General features: G+C 47.8%; 1 protein-coding gene across 3 annotated transcripts; it reads right to left on the bottom strand.

The window, feature by feature from the left end:
- Positions 1-876: 876 nt before the first annotated feature.
- Positions 877-24,758, bottom strand: WFDC1 (WAP four-disulfide core domain 1). 3 transcript variants are annotated; one of them, XM_031457970.2, is made up of 8 exons: positions 24,652-24,758; positions 24,300-24,490; positions 13,636-13,819; positions 10,938-11,021; positions 9,925-10,065; positions 4,140-4,181; positions 2,812-2,884; positions 877-1,315 (listed from the first exon to the last, which is right to left on the bottom strand). In XM_031457970.2, the coding sequence occupies exons 2-7, from the start codon at positions 24,441-24,443 to the stop codon at positions 2,826-2,828; spliced, it is 654 nt and encodes a 217-aa protein (XP_031313830.2). In that variant the 5' UTR covers positions 24,444-24,490; positions 24,652-24,758; the 3' UTR covers positions 877-1,315; positions 2,812-2,825. The 3 variants fall into 3 exon arrangements, with proteins under 3 accessions (XP_031313830.2, XP_064344989.1, XP_064344990.1); XM_064488919.1 differs by lacking the exon at positions 24,652-24,758 and having other exon boundaries at positions 24,300-24,592; XM_064488920.1 differs by lacking the exons at positions 10,938-11,021; positions 24,652-24,758 and having other exon boundaries at positions 24,300-24,592.

Consider the following 24,758-nt stretch of genomic DNA (forward strand, 5'->3'; position numbering starts at 1 on the left):
GGCACAGTGGTCTCCTGGAGGTGCATCGGCCCCCAGCTGAAAACCTCTGGTTAAGCCTAAATACTGAGACTCTAATTTGTTTTACTTCATCTATCAATAAGTTTCATTGGTGCATTTCCCTTAGGTTCAGGGTAACTAATTACCTTTCCCACTCACTCATCATGTTCTCATTCACTCATTCATACATTCCTTCTATCAAGTAATATTTACCAAGCACTAATCACCTTTTCCTTGGCAAATCCAAAATGCATTTTTTTTTCACCCTTCCACGTCCCTGAAGCTGGGAGGTGTCCTAGTGGTGACCACCAAGCAGCAGGCATCATTGTCTGCACATGAGTACATCGAAACATGCACATTGGGTGTCAGCATCTTGGTGGAAACTTCCAGGAAAAACCGAGGAACTGCCTTCCGGGAAATTCTGCATCATCAGAATTTCAGAGATTCAGAGGCCACGTTGACAGAAAAACTCGGATACTGGCCACTCTCAGTGGAAAAGTGATTCAGAAGGGTTGGATCCAAATGTGATGATCTTGTGGGAAAGACCTTATCCCATGTATTTCACTTATATTTTCTTTTTGATGTATGTGTAAGAATGGTGTAAAGGGGGAGGCAGGGGACTCCCTTCCAGGAGATTTAGCACAGAACCAACGTTATCTTCTGATCCCAGGCAAGGCCTCCTCATGCTTCCACTTGGGAAGAGGCAAGCAGGCCCTCAGCTCTGCTTCTTAAACCCTGGACTCTCTGGGCAGAACTGAGCTGACACCTCATCCCAGTAACACCCCTCTCCCCACCCTCCCACCCCTAGGATTCAATGGCTTCAGCACATCCAATTTAAGATCACCAGGTGGTTAAAACTATGAATCAAGCATGAGTAGGTAAGTTCATTTCCATTTTATGATGAGCAAACTTATCTTGAGAACATGTGGGATGGGTACTTGCCTCCTGGAGTCAAACCTGGAAGAACCAGTACCAAGCAAGACATGGAACTCTATCTTAGAAATGGGCTTCACACAGCTCACAAAGGCAGTGACTTCTTCCCACGGACGATCCAGGGAGCTACAAGGTCAAGGGGACTGCTTGGTGTGCCTCCTTTCCAGGGTCATAAAACAGGGACCAGGCGCTGGTGAGTGGCTCCCACAAAGTCACCCAGCCAGGCAGGGCCCGACGGGGGTTGAGAGCCAGGTGTCCTGTCTCCAAGCATCTCTGGGGTCATGCTCTGTTGAGCTGGGCATGACCTCTAGGGGTTGAAAAACATTTTTTTACCCAACTGTTTCCAAGGCTTAGCAGAAAGTGGAGGAATGTTCTTGTGCACTGGCTGAAAGGAAAGCAAAGAAGGAATGGATATGAACCTCTGCTTCGGCAGAACGTGGGGTCACAAATGCGTGTCATCCACAACCTTCTCACCCACCAGAAACACCAGAAAGATGCCAGTTTCCTCTGAGATTAAATTCTTAACTCGCTGTTCAGTCTCTCTGGGTACTATCTGCCTCTGCCCTTCCTACCGAGTTCCTGTGGGTCTTTCTTACAGCCTCGGTTGTACGAGAGTCTTTTTGCTAGTCTCCAGTTTGTTTTTGGTGAGAGTGGCTCCACCTGTAGATTTAATTTTGATGTATTCGTGGGGAGATGTGAGCTCCACTGTCTGGATCTCCCTCTTCTATAGGTATCATCTTCCTTAGATCCTAATACATCCCTCCTCATCACTCCCATTCTATAGGTGTGGAAACTGAGGCTTGGAGGACTGAAGTCATTTGCCTAAGGTCACCCAGCAGTGGAGCAGGAATTTAAACCCAGTTCTGGCCAGCTGGCTCCTGAGAGCCATCCTCAATTGTCTCCCTCAGTCCTGCTCTCCCCAGTGGCCCCAGCACTTCTCCGTTTAAGGTTCACAGACTCAGGTGGGTCAGACCCATTCTAAGGACTGTTCCTGTCATCAGCAGGTAATAGACATCAATCCCCACAGCTCTAGATTTTCCAGGAGGACTCACACCTGAATATTCTGGAATCTGAAACGTGGGGTATGCCTTGCAAGGACATTCGGGGGAAGTCGCCTGCTGTCAAGGGCTTTCATTTACTGGGTGGGTGTTCAGTTGTACCCTGGTCCTTTGCATCTCACCTCTGGCACCGGCCTCCCCCACCATCATTCTGTTCCTGCTCCAGTGGTTCCTTGAAGCCAAGATCTTTCCTGCCTTGGGACCTTTGCCTTCCCACTCCTTCTGCCTGAGCACCGTGTCAGATCTTGGCTCAGATGTCACCTGCTCCCAGCTCCCTGACCCCCCTCTGAAGCAGCTCCCCCACCACCCAGCTATGCTGCATCACATGGCCTGTCTGTCGGGCTTCCTTCCCGCCACTGCAGTCTTTGCCTTTCTTACTGATTTGCTGACTGACTGGCTTAGTCTCCTCCTAGGAAATAAACCCCGAGAAGAGGAGCCCTGATATATCCACGGTGTCCCCCCCAGCACCAGGTGGGCTTGCCCACTGGGTATTTCCACCATCACCACTTAGCACCTGGTTCCTGCCCATCAGAGTTGGCCCCTGACAGGATCGTGTGACAGAGGGAGGGAGGCAGAGGGCCCGCCTTCACAGGACAGAGAGGATGTGTCTGCCTGTTCATGGAACCATTAAGGCAAAGGGATGGAAAATAAGTTGCAACTTAGTCTAGCCTTAGGATTTAGGGCCACAAGCTATAGAAACTTCCCCTTCTGATCACACTCAAAGCTCTCACATAATTTCACTTTACAATTATACAGGAATTTGAAAATCCTACCCACAGGTAAAGCCCCACTCCTGCCCTGACTCATCAGGCCTCCCACTCACCTGCTGCCGTTGCTTTATTGAAAGTGCCTCTGTTGTCCTTTCCCAGGTTCGGCCACATTCTTGAAGGCACCCTCTGTGAAAAGAACTGGGCTCTATCAGGGCAGGTGTGCCCATTCCTGCTCAAATGCTCACGGCTCACCAGCCAAACTAAGTCCAAACACCTCAGCCTGGCCCAGCACTCTGGCCCTGCCCCCTTTTGTCCCCCAAATGAGGTCACCCAGTCCCCACTCCAGCATCCCCTCCCCCTCCCCATGGTCCCTGGCCTCATCTGGCTTCATCTCCAGCTGTCTCCTGCCTTGCTCACCACCCACCCTGGCTGCTGTGATGGCCAAGCTGCTTCAACCCCAGGATTTTCACACCTGCTGTTCTTCCGTCCACTATTTCTTATTTAAACTGGGCTTCAATGTCCCCTCCTCAGAGAGCCTTCCTTGACATCCTAGTCTAAGGTGTCCTTTTCAGAGCATCTTGTATGTGACTTCAGTGGTCCTGATCACTGTTATCATGAAATAACCACTTGGGCCTTATTTATGTTTTAATTTTCTGCTTGATATCAGCTGCATGATGACAGGGACTAGGTCTGCCATGTCACAAATGTAGCCTCAATCTCCAGCACAAGATGAAAAGCAATGTTTGATAAATACATATTGTCAATTCTTAAAAAAGATATAGTGGATGAATGGAACAATGGATGGATGGATGGAAGATTGGATGGATGGATGGAAGACTGGATGGATGGGTAGATGGGTGGATAGATGGATGGGTGGATGGATAGATGAGAGGATGGATGGATGGATGGATGAATGGATAATGGATAGATGATAGGATGAAAGAATGGTGTCAGCCATATTTTCCAATTCCTTGAATGAAAGTAGGAGGAACTTTTGCATGTCTAGTCCCAGGTTCTGATGTTTAGCGTGAAACTATGTTTGCTGTAAGCCCTTCTTTTGCCCACCAACAGACAACAGGCCTTCTGTTTTATTTCCCAATCCTAGTTCCCACTTTATCCCCTATAAGACACCTCTAAGCTGCAGCCTCAGTCCCAGCCTGCAGCCTAGAATGGCTCCTGCCCACATCAGATGCCACCTGGAGGACTGCTCAGGCAGAGGAGAAATTTTCACAACAGAAGCATCTTGGCATCCCACCACCTCACCCCTAAAGTGCCGTCTGACAGTGTAAAAGCCACCAGGGAGAACACACTCATTTTCCTTCACAGCAACTTCAAACTGTGGCTTTCTTAACAGTCCATGGGGTTTTCCTTCTCTTCTTCACCCCAGAAATGCCCATGGCCCTTTTGAGTACCCTCTGCAAGGAAGGAATGCCTCTCTTACCTGGATATTCTTTGTAAAATTTGTGTCGGAAGAATCGTCCATCTGGAAAACAAGTGACAGGATTAAACTTCTTCTGGGGAGTTTCCAAGGCCACACTATTTTCCTAATCATACTAAGGAATTATTTGTGTTTTCCATTCTCATTCTCTCACGCGCGTACAGTGTGACATCACAGCTGATCGAATGCAGAAGCTGATGTGAAGACCCAGTGCTGTGAATCCACATATTACAATTGCAAACATGGGAAACAATAACACACGTCTCACTCTGCACATGGGTTGGAAAGTATAGCTATTTTTAAGAAAAAAATATTATTCCTGTTTTACTCCATAGTGAGTTTATCATCATTTTTAATGAATTAACACATAAATATTTGGGATGTCTCTGCTTTCCTTTCAAATATAGCAAATACCCACAACCAGAGCCCACACAAAGGAGGGCTCTTTGGAGTTCTCAGTATTTTTGAGTCTAAAGAGGTCCTGAGACCAAAAAAGCTTGTGAATCACTCTCTTATGAACTAGAAGCCAATTCCAACATATGGTTCAGCAAATGTCATGACAAAATATGTTCCCATGGGGGACAAATAGCAGTTTTTTGAGTGTTCAAAAGAGACTCGAGGGATGGAGCATATATCTCAGTGGTAGAGCACACGCTTGGCGTGCACAAAGTCCTGGGTTCAAACCCCAATGCCTCCATTAAGGGGGGAAAGAAGAGACTTGAATCTCATTACCACAAACAAAACAACTAGCCTATGACTCTTCACCCTGCTGCTTCACTATCCTCTCTGAGCCTCAGTTTTCCCACCTGGAAATGGGCATACAATGAATACCTCAAGTTATTTTGAGGGATTAAAAGAAAGAATTTCATTTAAAACATGTATATGCAAATATTAGAAGGAAACACATGAAACTGCCACTTCTGTGTATAAAAAGCGGTCAACTCTTGGCAGTTCCCTGAGTCTCAAATTACTAAGAATTCCCACCACATAATTTCCACAGCTATCATTAATCCCAACCCCCTCCTCCGCCCTGACCCGATCACAGCAGTAAAATATTTTGTGGAGGGAGCTGGGGAAATTTAACATGGGAGAGTGGAGAAATCTGGCCGATCACATAGACATTTCACTTGGCAATGCCTCAAACAGTCAACTCCACGCATCAGCCTGGTCTGATTGCTGTAATGTCAATACATCACATTTGCACACTTGAAACTAATACTGTATGTCAATTACAGCTCAATAAAAAATCGTATTTATGCAATCAGTGGGCATTTTGTTCTCCTTCTGTTGTGTGGCCATCCTAAAAATCACCAGGGTGTCCAGGACCAGCACTGCCATTTACTGTACAAGCACTAACAGGGGCCAGTCCACACCCTTGGGCAGAGAACTTATCAGCAACCTCAGTGACAACTATTTCTGATTATTTTCTGAAGCAAATAGCAAGATTTTTCTAGGCCGGAGGCTCTCTGAAACATTCCTGCTCCTCCCTTCTCCCTGGGGATGGATTCCATCCCTGAATCTCCCAGAAAGGAGATGGTGGTCTTTGCAGAACTGGGCTCCCTTATCACACCTGATGTGAATCCCTTTTACAAAATAAATCCACTGATTGGAGCCCCTGCTCCATTTGGCTGTGTGACCGCATTATCCTCATGCAGCAGCCAGTGAAGTCACTTTGTCAGAGGTGAGTGCGGGCCCCTGTGTCTCCCCTATCTTGGATGCTCAGGCTTGGAGAGTCATCGAACTCACTCAGGAGGTACACCGAGGACCCCAACCTTGCTCTCTGAGAAACAAGATCAACCTTGTGTGTCAATGTTCATTTTCCTCTTGAGAGAGACATGAACACCTCAAATGTCAGGGTCCAGGCAGACAGGCTGTAAAATCTGAATGCTCCTCAGCACCCTTGAGCAGCCGGCTCTCTGGGGAGACTTGCATCTGAGGCATGTGCATAAGATCTGCAACTTACTTTCAAGTAGTCCCCCAAATAAATAAGTAGATTTAGAGAGAGAGTATGGGGTGGGGGAGAGAGAGAGAATGAGAGAGCATGACAGAGGAAACAGGATTTTAACAACTGATGAATCAGGGTGGAGGGTCCAAGGGACTCTTCTCGCCCCTTTTCTGTAAGTCAGAAATTATTTCAAATATGCAGTTAATTTTTTTTTAAATAAAAGCCTTCTTCCTTGGTTACCCCGAGACAAGAGTGCCCCTTTCTTCCCTTAGACCAAGGCTCCAAGGGAAGTGGTTAGAATTTAAGATGTTTGCAAATTCCTGTACAATCATCAACAATTATTGCTAAGTGACAGCCTGTGGGGACAAGGCTTGGGGAAATGTTATTCACATTTCCATCTGGAAGGCTCAGATCATTCCTGAGGGGTGGGGGAAGACATGCGCACATGTCCAGGCTTCGGAGCAGGTGGACGGGCTTGGAATTCCCACTCTGCTCCTCGTTAGGCGGGTGCGTTGTCTGGGCCAGTTTCTGATCTCACGTCCTCCCTCTCCCCTAACACAGGTGATGGCAGTGCACATTTCTTGAGGAACTACTCTGTGTCAGGGGCTGCTCTAAGCACTTTATAAGTGTTCTCTCATCCAAACCACATAACTACCCCAAGAAGCCTTTACACTTGTGACTCTTGTGACTCTCACCAGCTCCATTTTACAAATGAAGAAACTGAGGCTAAGAAAGGTTAGCTGCCCAAGGTCATCTGGGAAGGAAATTGCAGGATTTGAATCTGTCTCAGTGGTTCTGAGGCTGCGCTCTTTTTTTTTAAATTGAAGTATAGTTGATTTACAATGTTGTGTTAGTTCTTGGTGTACAGCATAGTGATTCAGTTATACATATGTTCTTTTTCATTATAGGTTATTACAAGATATTGAATGTAGTTCCCTGAGCTATACAGCAGGTCCTTGTTGTTTATCTATTTTATGTATAGTAGTGTGTATCTGCAAATCTCAAACTCCTAATTTATCCCTCTCTCATCCCCTTTCCCCTTTGGTAACCATAAATTTGTTTTCTATGTCTGTGAGTCTCTTTCTGTTTTATAAATCAATTCATTTGTACAATTTTTTTTAGAATCCACATATATGTGATATCACATGATATTTGTTTTTCTCTGTCTGACTTACTTCACTTAGTATGATAATCTCTAGGTCTATCCATATTGCTGCAAATGGCACTATTTCATTCTTTTTTATGGCTGAGTAATATTCCATTGTATAAATATAACACATCTTCTTTATCCAGACATCTGTCAATGGACATTTAGATTGTTTCCATGTCTTGGCTATTGTAAATAGTGCTGCTATGAATATTGAGGTGCGTGTATCTTTTTGAATTAGAGCTCCCTCTGGATATATGCTCAGGAGTGGGATTGCTGGATCATAGGCTAAGTCTATTTTCAGTTTTCAAAGGAACCTCCATACTGTCCTCCATAGTGGCTACACCAAACCACGAAGGTTACACTATTTTTTTTTTTCTGGGTTATGATTTAGGCTTTATTTTGCTTTTAAAAGGCTTGTTAAATTTGTACCTTACTGTAGAGGAAGTAGAAAGAAAAAAGAAAGGAAAGGTGTGGTTTAAAACTGATAGAGGTCCTTTAGGATCTTTAAACTTCTTTTTTTTTTTTAATTAAAAAATTAAGCAGAGAATGAAAGCAGGTTTAGAAATCCAAGGATTTTCCATACTGCTTTTCGTTCCAGATTTTCAGTTTTTTCAAAACACATTTTTTTAACTTAAAATTTAATTGTCATAGATTCTGGGTGTGTGATTTGCTTTCCCCCCCACTTACAAGTTAATAAGTTAGTCTGTTACTATTTCATGGATGTTGGCAAGAAAACAGAATCCTACCAGGTCAGAGATAAGGACTTTATTGCTCCCGGTACAGCAAGCAGCAGGAGCTTCAGTATACTTGCCAAGGCTACACTCTCAATCACACTGGCCGCTGTTCCTGGTTATACTTCTTTTGCAGGCTTGCACTGAAGCTTAGGGACAGCACCACGAGGTCCTCAATCTTCCAGAGGCATCATCAGTGCAGTCACCTGACTATCCACTCTTTCTGTTTATCTCCATCCTGGTAGTGAGTCTTTTTTGAACTGGTTTGGTCCCTCGAGAATTGGTTTGAACATGTCTAGCTTATGCTGATCTTGGAGGTCATCTAACTGAACAAGCAAATCAGCTGAGAAAGATGCAGTAATTCCAGGCCCTTCCAGTTATAATAGTGACATTTCAGTCCAGAAAAGTCCTGACTTGCCCTGCAGCTCTTTTGGAAAAGCCTATTCCATCCATATTCCAGCAGGTTCCTACAGGCTGGCCTGCCCTCGGGAGGTACATCCAAGGGACTGCACACCTCGGCCACCTGCAGTGTGATGTGGTGTAAACAGCAGTGGTGTAAACAGAAGGGATTCTGCTCTGTGCTTGAGAAGCGACAGGCCTGTTTACCTGGATTAAGTCATTTATTCCTCAAAGAGTCCGTTGCTTAACTACTGTTAGCCCAGTTTACAGATAAGGAAAGTGAGGCCTGACAAGGTTGGGCTATTCACCACATTCAGCAGTGAGAGGCCAAGGGGCCACTGGAACTGTGGCTGTCTGACTGGAGAACCCACTTGTGATTCCCAAGAGCAAGGGGGATGTAGAAGAAACCGCAGATTCCTGGGTGATTCCAATCCTTTTATATGTAATTTTCTTTCAAAGCTCAGAATTCCAGGAACTAGGATTCTCGAGACAGTTCAATGTCTCACAATTCTATTATTTGCAAAGATAACGATGCTAAATGTATAACAGATTTAATGTCTATATTGTTCTTGAAATACCTTAGAGAAAGAAATTCTCAAGTCAGGGGAAAATGCTTTGGGACAATGCACTGGGTTCTTTTGGCCAATAGGTCTGCTGCACTTACCCTCAGTCTTGACTGAGGTGCTGCCCTCAGCTGTGAGGGCTCAGAGATGCTGATCTGGGGACACGGGCCCCGGACTATGTGGTCTCAAAGTTCCCATGAGCTCGTCTTTGACAAGTCACCCAAAGTCTCCCCAAAGTGCTGGATTCTTTGCTTGCCACCCATTTCTGCCAAATTCCATACCAAACCTCTCCCCCTTATGCCTTGCGAGGCAGGAGTGGTCCCCGCAACACCCCGCCCCCCACAGTCCTGGCTCTGTTGTCCTTGCCCTCCTGTGGAAAGTATACAAACTATAGCAAAGCTCTTTGCGCCCTTCACTCTATTTACTTATTGCCTTGTCTCCAAAGACAAATAATAAAGTCACACTGAGTGGTCCCAGCAGAGGTCCTTGTGGAGCCCACTGGCACTCTTTGAAGCCACTCTGAAGTTCATGAAAACCTCCACTCCTGGGCTCTCTGTGTGCCTGGCACCTCCTGACACCTTAACCCTACTCCCCACTGTGGGACCACTCCACATACCTGCATTTCTGCAAGATAGAAAACATCTTCTTTTGATGTGTGTTTACTGCAACAAAAGTCATCTACGCAGGAGAGAGCCTGGCTCACGATACTCCAGGTGGACAGGTCTCACATCCCGCCCTCATCAAAGTCATAAAACCTATTTCAGAGAAGTCCCTGCCAGGTCTTACAGCCAGCAGGTACCTGTGCTCTAACTGATCATGCAGCAAGGTCAGCGGAGGGGGTTGGCCCACGTCCTGTGCAGATGAGGAGGGTGAGGAGCAGGGAAGAGGTGGGACTGGAGGAGGGTGGCTCCAGGCTCAGGGGTCTGGGAGCTTCCTCAGGACAGGTCTCCCAGGGGAGGTTCCAGGGAGAGGTAGGTGGGGTTTGGGTGTCCAAACTCACCTGCTGGCCGGCGCTGCTTGACACACTGCCCACGGTTGGGGATGCCCTCAGCCACGTCACCTGGGCTCAGGATGTGGCACTCGTAGCCCGAGGGGCAGAGGAGCGGCTCTGCCCCGTCCTCTGTGGTGCTGCAGGCCTCTGCTGTAGGAGGGACACACACCAGGCTCTCAGGGACAGCTCCCCACGTGGCTCTGCACCCCAGATTCCAGGCTGTACCTTGGGTTTCACTCACAGTGGCATGTGTGCACCAATGCGCCCTCACATGCATCATGATTTACGTACATGTAAGTTCACCCCCACATGATGAAACATACATGCTCTTGCTTACGATCACACGTATGCACATGTTCACGCACCAAAATTCTGATACACACGCACATTTTTCACATCTCACAAGTCCTAACACATACATGCAGCCAGCCACACCCATGTCCACATGCACACAAATCCTGCACACACACACACACACTCATACCTACAGCTACATACATGCACGAACATGGATGCACAAATACTCAGACACACAGCTACAAGGACAGCCACACGGTTCCATGCAGAGCCACATGTCCTACAGACACAGTCATGCACACAGATGTGCGCAGAGTCACGAGCCCAGCTGCTCAGACGCAAAGGTCATACCCGCACCCCTACAGTGGTCCAGGCTCCTGGGCCTGTCTGCTGCTCATTTCAGAAACTGCTCTCCACCCACCCCAGAAGGAGGCCACTTTGGCAGGGAACAGTGAAGCACTATGGTGACTTTAGGGATCTGAAAACCAACACCAAGCCCCCTCCTTCTCAATTCTCCACCCAGGGAGGAGGCCCCATTCCAAGGGACAGTCACACCCCACACTGTTCTGGGGATTCTGAGAGCCTGGCCATGCCCCAGCCATCCCCTCCCGTGTTGGGGTGGGTATTTGAGCACAGGCAGCCTGCGGGAGGACGGGCAGCCCCTGGTTATGTTTCCTGGGGTCAGCCTGGCTTTGCTGTAGGGCTGGACTTCACCCTGCAGGTACCTTGCAACACCTCCTCCGGGCCATCCAGAAGCCAGCCGTTGCCCCCAAGCCATCGAGGTTTCGGCTGCACTAGCCAGTCTAAAACTAACAAGATAATTCATGGTTAAACCGAGGCCTTCCTCAGGCAGCTGAGAAATGCCCCAGCCTCTGGAGGTGGGGGAGCCTACATCTCATGATGAAACACAGAGTCTCCCTGCAGGAGAAACAACTCAGTCCTCCAGCAAAAGTTCTTCTTTTTAGTAACAGAACTTAATTTTTTTTAAATAGGAAATTTATTAATATTTCCTGTATAGGGAAATGTACACCTTTTGCTATACTTCCTGGAATACTTAAATTCGGTCAAAGCCTCCTATCAATTTGCAGACCTTAAAGACCTGGAGGCCCAGGGTCTCGCCTCTCTGCTCCTCCACTAGAACTTTCTGGGATCACCTACTACATAAGCTCCCTGCATCCTAGACCTTATCTCGGGGTCTGCTTTGGAGGGAACCCACACACAGATTGCAAGTGTGTAAGCTGCTTAGCACAAGGCCTGGTGCATTTCAAGTCATGTTAGATCAGCGGTTCTCAATTTTGGGGAGCAACTGTGTCCCCCAGGGAAACATCTAGCAAAGTCTAGAGATATTTTTAGTTGTGACAGTGTGGGATGGGGTACTGCGGGCATCTAGTGGGTAGAGGCTAGGGATACAACTCAACATGCTGTAATGCCAAGGTCAGCCCCCCAGCCCCATCCCGACTAGAATTAAACAACCCCAAATGTCAGGAGTGCCAAGGGTGAGAAACCTTGTGCTATACACTATTATTATAATTCTTACTGTAACTAATTAGTATTCTGACAGCCCTTCCTGCTGGCCAGTGAAAGCTAGGCCTTCATTGATTCATTCAGTACTCACTGAGTAGCTTTTATGTGCTTAGAGACTATTAGGAGGTGGGGGTTTTGCAGTGAATGAAACAGACCAAACTTCCTATTTCATGGGGCCAACCTTCAGGTGAAGGGAACAGTCAGTAAACATACAAAACACAATATTCCAAACTGAGCTATAAAGAAAGCTGTAGCAGGGAAGGCAGTACGGAATGGCCAGAAGAAAGACTGCCATTTAGAGAGAGAAATCTTCCCAGAGAAAGTGACCACCTCTAAGATTTGAAGTTGGTGAGGAAGTGAGCTGTGTGGGTATCTGGGGGAAGGATGTTCTGGGCTGGGACGGATCCCGCAGATGGGCCCAGAGGCCTCACATCCCTACACTCAGAGCATAAGGCAGTGAACATTTCTCCATAGACAGAAAACTGGGTTGAAACTCCAGGTCTGCCTGCTGTGACCTGGGGTAAGGGATTCAGCTTCTCGGAGCTTCAATGTCTTCAGCTGTAAAATAGGGCAGATAGCAGGCTCTTCACCCCATGGGACTGTGTGAGCATGAATTGAGAATGATGTAAGGAAAGGCTATTTGGAATGTCATGGACAGTTGTACATTTTGTGCACTGCTCAAAAACACCTGTTCTAGGCGGCAAGTGAGGCTGGAATCCCTATGCTCTCAGTCCAAAGCAAGGGGCACTTTTTTGACCTGTCCAACCAAATAGGAGTACTTTTCTATGCTTCCTCCACCAGGAGGGGGCGCCAATTTGTTTTTCTTATAAAAGGCCCTGTAGGAGCCAGCCTGGCCAAGAGGCTGTGCTCGAAGACTGTCATTATAAGCATTATGAAGCGGTGCTGAGTCCCTTGTCATCGCTGTGACCTCACCACAAAGAAAACAAAATGTGTTCATTGTTGCCTCGGCCTCAGGGGGACCACACCTCTCGCTGAAAGTACAGTCCAAAGCAGGCTGCTGTCTATCAAAGACTCAGCCCAGAGCAGAACCGAGAGTGGAGGAAACTTTACTGCCCACCCACTGCAAGCATTTAGGGGCACAGATTCTCCCTCAAGGGGGAGGTAGCTGCCTGTAACCACCCCACCCCCACAATATTCTCCCGGGGCTCCCTTCCCTCCCCTCCCAAACCTCTCCAGAAACTCCTTCCCTCCAAAGATGAACCTCTGAGGACTGTTTCTCCCAAAGAGATTCACGTTGAGATTCAACAAGCAACCTATGGATTCTCTGCCCCTCCTAGCACTTCCGGTGGTCTGTGCCTTCTCATTTCAGTCCTGCTTTACAGGTGGGGATTTAAGGAGGTGCCCAGCTAGCTAGTGGATTTGAATCTTCCATCCTCTCTGGGGCGCACCCCACCTGGATGACTAAGGTGTCTGGTCTCCATCTCAAACATCCCCGGGGCAGGGCATCGTGAGTGAAGTGGGCCTGGTGGGGTTCCTGGAAAATTGGAGGGGCCCCCTGACACCTAGGGGCACCTGAGGCTCCAGCAGACAGTGGCCCAGGGAATGCAGTCTAGGATTTTTAAGGAAAGCTGGAAATCTGGATTGTTTATAAAATAGCTCCCCCATCTTCATAGGAACAGGTGTTCCGGGAAACAGGCGTCTCCTGGACGGTAGCGCCCTGAGGGCAATGGCGAGCCCCGCATACAGCACGTGCTCCGTTCATCCGGCTGGACGCTTGCTCAAGGAGCTCTGTGTTCCCATTTCACAGATGGGTCCCCCTAGGTGGCTCAGGTTTAATTAAGCCCAGCTGTTTCTCCAGTCGCGCAAAGCCGGGCAGGGCGGTTCACCTCTGGTGCCCCCCCGCCCCGTCCCATATCCACCTGACCGGGGGAAGCCTACCTGGCGGGGGCGGCACGGCCTCCAGGCAGGCGTAGGCGCAGCCGTTGTAGCAGCAGCGTCGGTGCCGCGGGCACTCGGAGTCGGCCTGGCAGCGCGCGGCCTGGCAGGCGCCGGGGGGCAGCGAGCGCGGGGGCGGCGGGCAGCGGTCTGCGCGGGGCTGCCGGGGGCCGCCTGCCTCCTCGGCCTGCGGGAAGAGGGCGGTGTCAGCGGGGCGGTGGCAGCGGATCCCAGCGCCTCCGTGAGCTGTGCGCCGCGGGCCAGTCGCTGGGCCTCTCTGAACCGCCGCGTCCTTGTGTAATCACAGCAGAGCCAGGCTCAGCGGGTTGCTCTGAGGATGAAAAGATGCTGTTTCTCTCTGTAATAGCCCCAAACTGAACGAACTATAAGACCATCAGCAGCAAATATGAATCTGGAAAAGAATTGTAAAGTATCTATCCTGTTATATATACGTACGTACATATATATATGTTACACACACAAACACATAGATACTTATGTATATTTCTTTACATACATATATCTTTCTTATAATGCATATGTTTATATAGAGCTTTGAGAATTTACAAATCACCCACAAAATGAATAAATGCACACAATAAACTTGAACCAACCTCAGAAACATAATATTGAGGGGGAAAAATGCTGGCTCACAGGAGAACACAGTGTGAATCCATTTATACTTTGATTTCAAAAACAGGCAAAGCTGATGTCAGGTGTGAGAAGTCAGGAGAATGGTCACCTGGTGAGTGGTGACCTTAAGGGGGCCTGGGGGGTCCCTGGGGGCTGGCCTTGTTCTGTTTCTTAATCTGAGTGATGGTTACATGGTGTGTTTGCTTTGTGGGTATTCATGGAGCTGGATTCAGGATTTTTGCACTTTTTGGTACAATGTTTCAATATAAAATTTAAAAATATGATCAACTACTTAACATATAGGAAGTATGGATGAATGACCAATAAAATAAGCATCTTAGAGGTGGGATTGGGAGAGTTTAAGTCACAGCAGGGAACCCAGCCTGGGTCCCTCTGACATCAGACCCCATCCATGCCGGGACTGTTCTGCTTCTGGATTTGAAGGTGTGGTGAATGGAGGGCAGCTCTTATATCTCCCTACACACACACACACACACTCACACAGAGTTAGACACAGAGTCGGTTCATTGGGGAAAAAAACATCCTGGCTTGCTCTGTCTCCTACTTATGCCTAAGCTGCTACTCCCATCTAAAATGCTTTACCTACTTACCCCCCACCCCCCAATATATACATAGTTCAAAATCCTGCCTGTTGTACTGTCCAAGTAAATAATGCATGTCTGCAGACTGGAATAGCATGCAGCCTTTAAAACCTGCTTCTTAGCACAGGGAACCATATTCACTATCATGTAGTAACCTATAATGAAAAAGAATATGAAAAAGAATATATATGTGTGTGTGTGTGTGTGTGTGTGTGTGTATAACTGAATCACTATGCTGTACATCAGAGACTAACACAACATTGTAAATCGACTGTGCTTCAACTAAAAAAAAAAAAAACCTGCTTATGAGGGATCCCCAAGAGATGGTGGTTTGGGAAGAAAATTAAGGTGTAAACAATCTGTATGCTCTGCACCTAACTATGTCTTAAAATATCCATAGGCACACACATGTAATATGCATGTATTTATACGGGCCTAGAACCCATTTTTGGAAGGATATACAAGAATCTACAAGAAGCCGTTGTCAAAGGTTGCCTCTGGAGAGAAGTATTAAGTTCTGAAGCCAAGGGAGATTTCTCCTTATTTACTGAACACTCTTTTCTTCTCATTACATGCTCTTCTGCGTGGTTTATATATATACACACATATATATACACATATATATATACACACACACACATACATACACACATTTTTTTTGCCATGAACACATTTTTTTTCATTTTAAAGAAGACAATTAAAACATTTAAAAAGTATAAGTACTTATTAAGAATTATTAATGACAGGAAAAGCCCTTATGATATGTTGGTAAAAAATTTAAAAGGCAAGCTACAAAATTACAGATGCCTTCAACCGCCAAAGATGCTTGAACGTCCTTCCTGCCCATCTACTGCAGTGGCTGCAAACTCCATGCGCTGCTCCCAATCCCCTGTAGGGGGCGTCAGGTCACTGAGAACAGGTCCCCTCCAAGCACATCTGCCAGCCGGTGCAACTGCCAGGACCAGCGGTTTTCAAACTACCTCCCAGGGGCCCCCAAGGGCTAAGACTGAGGGCCAGGGGATAAGGAAACAGTGACTAAATGGGGCTCAGGGAGGCGGGGTTGGGGGAGACAGCCGGGGTAGGGTGGGGTTCCTGGCCCCACCCAAGCTTCACCCAGAGAATTCACCTTTTTTGAGAAATAGAAGTATAGTTGATTTTCAATATTGTGTTAGTTTCAGGTGATCAGCAAAGTGATTCAGTTATATATATATTTTTTTCAGATTATTTTTCGTTATAGGTTATTACAAGATACTGTGTATAATTCCCAATGCTATACTGTAAACCCTTGTTGCTGATCTAGTTTGTGTATAGTAGTTTGTACCCAGAAAATTCTTTTCTCCCTTATATAAATTATTTAATTTATGAAAAGTAAAAATGAATATAAAGCCAGTATTTGGTGGATAAGGAAACGAAGCCAAAACAAAGAGGAGACCTTGTAACTCCTGGATCTTCTAACCTCCAGTTCAACCTTTTCGGTCTCTCTGATTCCTGTAGCCTCATGAATAATTTCCAAGCTGCAAGCAGGGCACATAATCCCACACCATTAACTCTCAGTTTGTTTCTTCAGAATTAATGACATCGGACCCATGTTGGGGCCCCAGCATTTTAATCCTAATCGAAGGTGACAGCTGCCCTGGCCTCCTTCAGAGGCTGGTGGAGGATGCCTTGGCGTGGCCGGGAAGGGATGGCTGGTTTTTCTGCCCAGCCTGTTTTTATATCAAGCCTCATTTATGAAATTTAATGCAACCTGGAGATCAGACGGGAAATGCTTTCCACTCCATCTCCAATGCCTCCTGTCCAGTGACTTCCTAATGGCAGACCCCAGCAGGGGGGGCGTGTGGATAGAAAGCAATTTTAGATGCTCCATGACTCTCTGGGGAAAATTCAAACGTCGTTTCTCAGAATTTGGAGAGAACAAAGGAGATAAGCGCCTTAGAAGTCAAATCGCCCCAGTGATTTATGGTGCCGCCGAAACAACAGATGGTTCTGGGTGATAAAGGACCAATTTCACCGAGGGGCCCAGATTAAAGGATTAAATGTTTTGAAAAATATTTCATGTCATACAAGGTGATGCTCACAGAAGGTCCTAAACAAAGGCTGTTCCTGGAGTTCTGAGAAAGAACAGACTTCTAGCAAAGAAATAAATAGATCACCCTTCAATGACTTTCGAGCCCAGGGGGTCAAAAGTTAAAGGCAGAAGTCCTCAGACTAAAGGTCAGACCCCAGCTGGCCCCACACCCTGGCCCCTCCACTGCTCTGATCTCCCTCCCTGCCTCCCATCACTTTCCTCTCCCTCATTACTGGTCAGTGGTCAGGCCTCTCTGAGGTCCTACCTCTGGGCCTTTGCACGGGCTGTGCCTCCCTCTGGAGATGCCCACCTGGCTCCGGCCCTCACTTCCTCCAGGACTCTGCTCACATGTGCCCTTATCTGGTGCTCCTTGTTCCCCTCTGCCTGCTTCATGTAGCTCCAAAGCCTGATCACCCTCGGGAGGTCCGTGTGTTGGCACACTATTTAGTTTATTGTTTTTCTCCTGCTACAGCTTGCTCTCCTGAGGACTTGGTTTTCTTCCCACCTGTGTCCCCAGCACCTACGACCATGCCTGGCATATAGCAGGTGCTCAGATCCTCTTTGTTGTGGTTGAAAGAAAGCTGTGATGATGAAGATGTGACAAGGATGGGCAGCACCTGCTGGCGGTGATCCACATGCCGGGCGTCCTTCTAGGCATTTATGTGTATGAACTGATGAATTCGCACACCGTCCCTGTGTGGTTGGCTCTGCACACCAAGTGGCCTGCAGTGACGTGGGTCTGTCCCTTCATGCCCATTTCATACTCGACCTTACCCACAGTGTCATGCTGCCAGCCAGCAACAGAGGCAGGATTCAAACCTGGGTTTGTCTGACTCTGGCAATTTCCTGTCCCTGGAACCTGGATCTCACCTTTGAGAGCCTTCTTACCTTGTGGGCTCAGGGTCCCTTTCTCTCACATGCCCCTGCCTCCTGCCTATGGACCAGCCCCAGCTCAGGATGTAGCCACTTAGCTGACTCCCGCAGGTATACTTTCTGGTAAGAACCCGTCTCTGCAGCCCCTGCCAGCCGTCCCCTCCATTGCCACTCAGCTGAAAAGAAAATAATGGCACATCAGATCTCTCTGAGAAAGGAGGCAGCTCACCCCAGACTGACGACGTCCTCCATGAAAATCCCAGACAACCCACGATCTCCATCTTTTCTTGTCATTCCTGCTAAGGGATTGTATAGCAAGCTTGCTTCAGCACAGCTGCTGAACATACATTTCTAGTGCAACTGAGACAAGAATGTCTCAGGGCTGCGTGCCTTTCTTGGATAAAAATGGTTGTTCCCTTAAGGTGTCAACCTGGTGGCTATTTTTTCCCCTTCCTAGGGGGGATATTTTTGGAAGCCTCCATAGATTTGCAGAGCCATTCTTCTGCTGAGAGCGTCAGGAAGCAGGTAGGGAAATACTAATTCTGGGCTGTTTCAGTGGGAAGCCCATTTCCACAAGTCCAAGTCCAGATGCCACTGAAGCAAATGGGTGGATGTCCAACCAGAGGAGGCTGGATGAATAAATAATGGCACATCCGTACCTCGGAACACCACAGACGCCTTTGAAAAGAGGACACAGATCTATCATATTAATGTATTCACCACGTATTGTTCAGTGAAAAAGGCAAGATGCAACACAGTGTGAGTAATAAGCCAGACACAAATTCTGTGTATTATAGGAAATGCCCAGAATAGGGAAATTCATGGAGACAGGAAGCAGATCGGTGGCTGCCAGGGGCGGGGGTTGGGGGGTTAGGGGGAGAGGGGTGGGGAGCAGCTGCTTAATGGGCGCAGGGTCTCCTTTTGGGGTGATGGAAATATTTTGGAACTAAACAGAGGTGGTGATTGTGCAACATTGCAAATGTACTAAATGCCACTGAAGTGTTCACTTGAAAATGGTTAATTTTATATTTTGTGAATTTCATCACAATAAAAAGTTTAAACACTATGAGCAAATACCACTAAGAAGACAATGTGTGCTGCTCAAAAATGTCTGGGTGCACACACACACACCAGAATGTCGACAGAGCTAATGTTTTAGAGGGAGAATTTAGATCATTTTTACTTACTTATGACTGTATTGTCTGAATGTCTTTCTCAGTAAACATCATTGTTTTTATAATCAGGAAAAATATTTAAACCATTTCCATTTAAGGAGAAAGAATCCAATCTGCAAAGCTGCCCCAGTTACCCCAGGTCTCTCCCTCAGCTTTCCCACCCCTTCATTCTCGTGCAAGAGCTTTACCCTCCTTTGGAATGTTCCAGCGACTTAATGGCCTGACCAAGAAAAATGCAGTCTAGGACTGGTTTGCTTGGGTGCAGGAAGAAAGCCAATTTTCCTCTAAGCTTTCCTTGCTCTTCCTCTGGAATTCGGACGTCAAAGATCTAAAAATATGTCTCTCCCTGGAACAGAGGGTTTAAGAGTTCAGTGTGCGGTGACGAATGCCATTTCCTGACCTCGACACTGGCCTCTGGGACTTCCTCAGAGAGGTACTCAGAAACCCTGGATCTCACACCCAGACAAACCGTCTCAGTGCATGTTGAGAGCAAGACTGCGAACTCAGCCACCTCCTTCAGCTGGTGTCCATTGAGCCCTGTTGCACATCTGGAAGTCTCCTAGAATTTCCATCTTTTCTCTTCCATTCTAGAAGGCTTTAATGTAATTTATTCCTTCATTTCATGGTAAAGTCAAAGTTTCCAGTCTTATGCCACACCAGGCACTGGCTGCAGAGCTGAGCTGAACCAGAAGACACTGCCCCTGCCTTCATGTGGTTCAGCTCCAGGACATGGGTCATCTGCGAAAGTAGGTAATGAAAAACTAAACAAACCATGCAGATCATAATGATGGAGCTAAATGTTAAGAAGGAGAAATGGAGAAGCTATGAAAACTTTGAAGGGATTGCTAAGTGGGATGGCAGGGGATTCGGGAACAGCCCTCTGAGGAGGAGACCATGAGGCTTAGACAAGCCTGACCAGGACTCTGCTGGGGAACCAATGCCCTGAGGGCCGCCCAGGCTGCTGGGGACCTGCTCCCCCGACCACGTGGATCCTGGGGACCTTCACAGCATCCCTAAGAGGGACCTCAAGTTCCCACTGTTTGTTTATTTAATTATCATGGTAAAATACTTATAACCTAAAATTTCCCATTTTTACGTGTTCAATTCTATGGCACTGATGAACTTCACAATAATGTGCAATCACCACTTCTGTCTGTTTCTAAAACATCACCTCATCCCACCCCCAGCCCCTGGCATCCTCTGATCTACTTTCTGTCCTTATGAATGGCCTCTTCTGGACATTTTGTACAAATAGATCCCATGATATGGCCTTCTCTGACTGGCACCTTATACGGAGCATCATGTTTCCAGGGTTCATCCACACTGTAGCGTGTCTCAGACCCTTTAATGGCTGAATACTATTCCACTGTGTGGATACACCCCTCTTTGTTCATCCATTCAGAGCATATGGGCATCTGGACTGTTTCCACTTTGTCCACTGTCGTGACCAGTGCCGCTCTGGACGGTCAGGTAAGCTTCCCTCTGCTTTCCCTCTCGAACATGCCCTCCCAGATTATCACGACACAGGCCCTGCAGGCTTTTTCCCTTGCTCATTTCCCCCTGGAATTAATTTCAAGCCTGAAACCTCAGAAGACAAAGAAGCCAAGTTCAGAGAGCAGAAAGTCACCTCCAAGGTCACACTATTCATTTATTTCTCCTTCCTTCCATCGATCCGCCCGCCCATCTATCCAGCTCACCCCCCAATTCTTAAAATGTTTCTGAGTGCCTGTGATGTGTCAGGCTCTAGGCTGGGTCCCCGGGTATGACCGAGCCTACCATGAGGGGCTTCACCATGGCACGCCACTTCCCCTCTCTCCTGCCCCTGGGAAGGACCTGCGGGCTCTTGGCCGTGAAGACTCCAGGGCCCACAGATCAGCCCCTCCCCTCCAGACGGATGCATCTTAGTGGTCCTGATGTTGAGGTCCTACCAGAGTGCATTCTCACATCTCTCAAGGAGTGAGGAAAGTCTCCAGGCTCTGAGGGCACAGTGATAGCTTCACTTGTCCATGGCCAAAACAGTGTGGGGTGAGTCACCCCCCACTTTGGCCTTGATTTCATCTGGGAAATGTCCACCATCAGGGCTGCTGCATGCAAGCAACGCAACTTCCAGTTCCTGGAAGCCGACCTTATGCATGTCCTAGGGCCGCCATAACAAAGCACTGCAGACTGAGTGGTTTAAAACAGCAGAAAGGTGTTCTATCCCAGCTCTGGGGGCCAGAAGTCCAAAGTCAAGGTGTCAGCAGAGCTGATTCCTTCTGGAGGCTGTGAGGGAGAATCTGTTCTGCATTTCTCTCCCAGTTTCCCATGGTTCCTGGACGTCCTTGGGAGTTCCTTTGCTTGCAGTTGTGTCACTGTAATCTCTGCCTCTGTCTTCAGACTGGCTTCTCCCCATCAGTCTCTGTTTCTGTGTCTCTCGTCTTATAACCTCACCAGCCACATCAGCCTACCTTATTTCAATATGCCCTCATCTTAATTAATTACATTCTGATGACTCTATTTCCAAATAAAGTCACATTCACAGGTACTAGAGGTTAGGACTTGAACAAATCTTTTTTTGGGGGGGTGGAGGAAGGGACAAAATTAAACCCACAACACAGATCTGAGACTAGGGTTTTAGTGCAGGTAGTATATTTGGGTGAGGGAGGGTCCCAGGCAGCTCCTCGGAAGAATGAGGATGCGAGGCAAGGAAGGAAGGGGACATATGGGGACCATGAATGCATAGGTGACTGCTCTGGGCCCCTAGAGCTCAAACCCAAGGGGAACTTCTGAGAAATTATCCAGATCATTCTTGAGAGGTGTCCCATCCTGGGCTGAGGAAGCTGGACCATGGTCCATCCTCAGCAACCATCGTCCCCAATCTTCCAGGCCTCCTCATTCCTCCTCGTGAGATGTCACAGCACCCGATCCTGTGACACTCCAGGATGAGGGGGAGATCAGGCCTGATGATGTACTGGAAATCTCTCTGTGGTCCTAGAACCAAAGTGCTGGATATTTTGAGGCCTAAATAGTCCTGTTGGGCCAGCAACGCGCACACAGGAGTCCAACCAGAAAAGAGTCTCTCCCTCTGTGCACACGAGCCCTCTCCTAGAGCAAGGACTGCCCTCTCGATGGCTGCAGATGCAGCCCTTCTGCTGCTGTGCCTCAGCCATGCTGAGTCTTCTTCCAGGAACGTCCTTCCTCCTTCTAATTGCTAATAGCTCTTCAAGATCTGGCCAGAGTCCACCTCCTCCAGGAAGCCCTCCATGACTACAGTATCTCACAAACCGTCTCCCCCTTCCACACACCTACCACCATTTCACTTGCTACTAGGACTTTCTCCACCTGTGTGACTTCCTGCTTAATCTGTAGAGTGTGAGTCCTGGAGACTGAGATTAGCCTTAATACAGTTTCATAGATCACACGGTGCCTGGGGTCATTAAACATCCCCTCTCCTTCTTCTCCACCTGGCAAACTCCTATTCATCCTTCAAAGCCCTAGGTTGAATGTCCCCAATGCTGGGGCAGAGCTGCACACCTTCTTCTGTGATTCCATTGTATTTGCCCATAATTTACCCACAAGAATGTATTGGGTGCCAACTTAATGGCAGATACCTGGCAATGCACCAGGAACACTGCACCAAATGAGACAGAATCAGGTCCCACAGTGAGGAACCTGCCTTCCACCTGGGGAAGCAAACACCATCCAGTTTCATAATTATTTGAGTAAAAGTCACTAAGATGCATTGACCACTCACTATGCACCAAGAGCTCAATGCGTATGGAGTCATTTAGTCCTCATATACATGCTAAGAGTGCTAGTATCATCTTCTTGAAACTTCTGTGCCTCTGTGCTCCCTTTTGGGGTTGGGGAGCTAAAATGCCACCCTCCCCCACCCCTACTCTCTCTCCTAGTCCCCTTCCTGCTTTCTTTCTTTCCTTGACACTTGCCACCGAACACGCTACCAGCAGACCTCGGACATACAGTGGGTTTGGTTCCAGATCACCACAATAAAGCAAGTCACACAATGTTTTTGGTTTCCCAGTGCATCTATGTTTACATTATACTGTAGCATATCAAGTGTATAACGGCATTACATCTAAAGAAACAATGTACACACCTTAATTTAAAAATACTTTCCCTATGTATCTGTGTAACTGAATCACTTTGCTGTACACCTAAAACTAACACAACGTTGCAAATCAACTATATTTAAATTTTTAAAAGTGAATAAAAAATACTCTATGGCTGAAAAGTGCTAGTCTCCCTCTGAGCCTTTAATGGTCACATCAAAGATCACCGATCACAGATCAATATAACAAGTAAAGGAATAATGAAAAAGTTTGAAATGGTGTGTGAATCACCAAAATGTGACACAGAGACACGATGTGAGCAAATGCTGTTGGAAACATGGTGTCAATAGACTTGCTCAGCACAGGGTTGCCACAAACCTGCAATGTGTAAAAAAGCAGTATCTGCGAAGTGCAATAGAACGAGGTGTACTTGTGAATGTTTTCCTTTCACTTTTCATTCATTCTCGGCAACCCCATGCCCATGGGGGTAACGTGAGTTCCCCAGGGCAGGGATCTGATGTCTGTTTCCCCGCAGCCTAAGACAACAGTGGCCTAGGAAAACAGTTGCGATCAAACTTACGTATTTGTTGAAAGGAGCTGAAAGAAACACTTCAATTTGTCCTTTTCAGATGAGTTCATTGGTGCTCAGAGAGGTCAAATGACTTTCCTGATGTTACACAGCATGTGAGCAGCAGAACCCAGATTCAAACTTGGACAGGGCTGCAGGGCGCATGTTTCTCACCTCTCGCCAGATCATGCCATCCCTTTGTATTGCTGTCACATGTCACTCAAGGCCTCCCCCACTCGACTATGCCACCCTCAAGGATGGGAGCTGGTGTGTGCACAGGACTGCACACAGCGCCTGGCCCGGAGCAGTTTCCACTAAATGTTTACTGAATGAGTCACTAACTGCACGGATGCACGACTGCATCCTATTGACATTTGGTTATTGATTGTTAAGACACAACACTCAGTTTTTAAGTCCCTGGACTTTTAAATCAGATGCTGTTTGTCAGGAGAAAGTAAACTTTGGTAGGCAAAAGCACATCCCTATCCCCTGTGCGTTTCTAGATGTCCCTTGCTACTTTACTTCCAGGCACAGAGCTTTTTGAGGACTGTGCGTTCCATCCACTCCCCACCCGACTTTGGCACAGCTCAGAGAAAGAAAGACTCCTGCCCTGTCCAGCCCATGTTTGGGGGGTACTTGCATGCCATCCAGCATGGGGATCGCCCATCTCCTCCCAGCACCCCCAGCCCGGGTACTTACTCGGGACTTCTCTGCCAGCCTCGCATGCAATGCCCGTTTCCAGATATTCTTGGCAGAACCGGCTTCAAGGAGCAGAAGCAGGAAGCACAGAGCCCAGATGACCTTCCTTCGGCTGCTGCCTGTCCTGTGGCTGGTCAAAGGCATTTCCTCTCGGATGGTCAGAGGAGAGGGGCCCTCTTGCCGGGTGGGTCCTGGAAGCAGGGAGCAGAAGTGTGCTCAGGCTGCCGGATGGTCTCAGCTCCACTCAGCCAGGTCCCTGGGATCATGTGTCTGCGCCCAGCACAGGCCCCCACCCCCACCCCCACTCCCGGTGGTGGCCGCCCGCCTGGTTATTTTTAGCTTGCCCTATTACATCTGGTCCCAGAGACTCCAACCAAGACCAAGACGTCTGCAGCCCTGGCAGCTCAGAAGGCAGAGGCAGCAGGCAGGAGCACCAGGCTGGCTTGGAGACGTGGCCGG

The sequence above is a fragment of the Camelus dromedarius genome, chromosome 9 (assembly GCF_036321535.1).
Source record: "Camelus dromedarius isolate mCamDro1 chromosome 9, mCamDro1.pat, whole genome shotgun sequence".
Taxonomy (NCBI): domain Eukaryota; kingdom Metazoa; phylum Chordata; class Mammalia; order Artiodactyla; family Camelidae; genus Camelus; species Camelus dromedarius.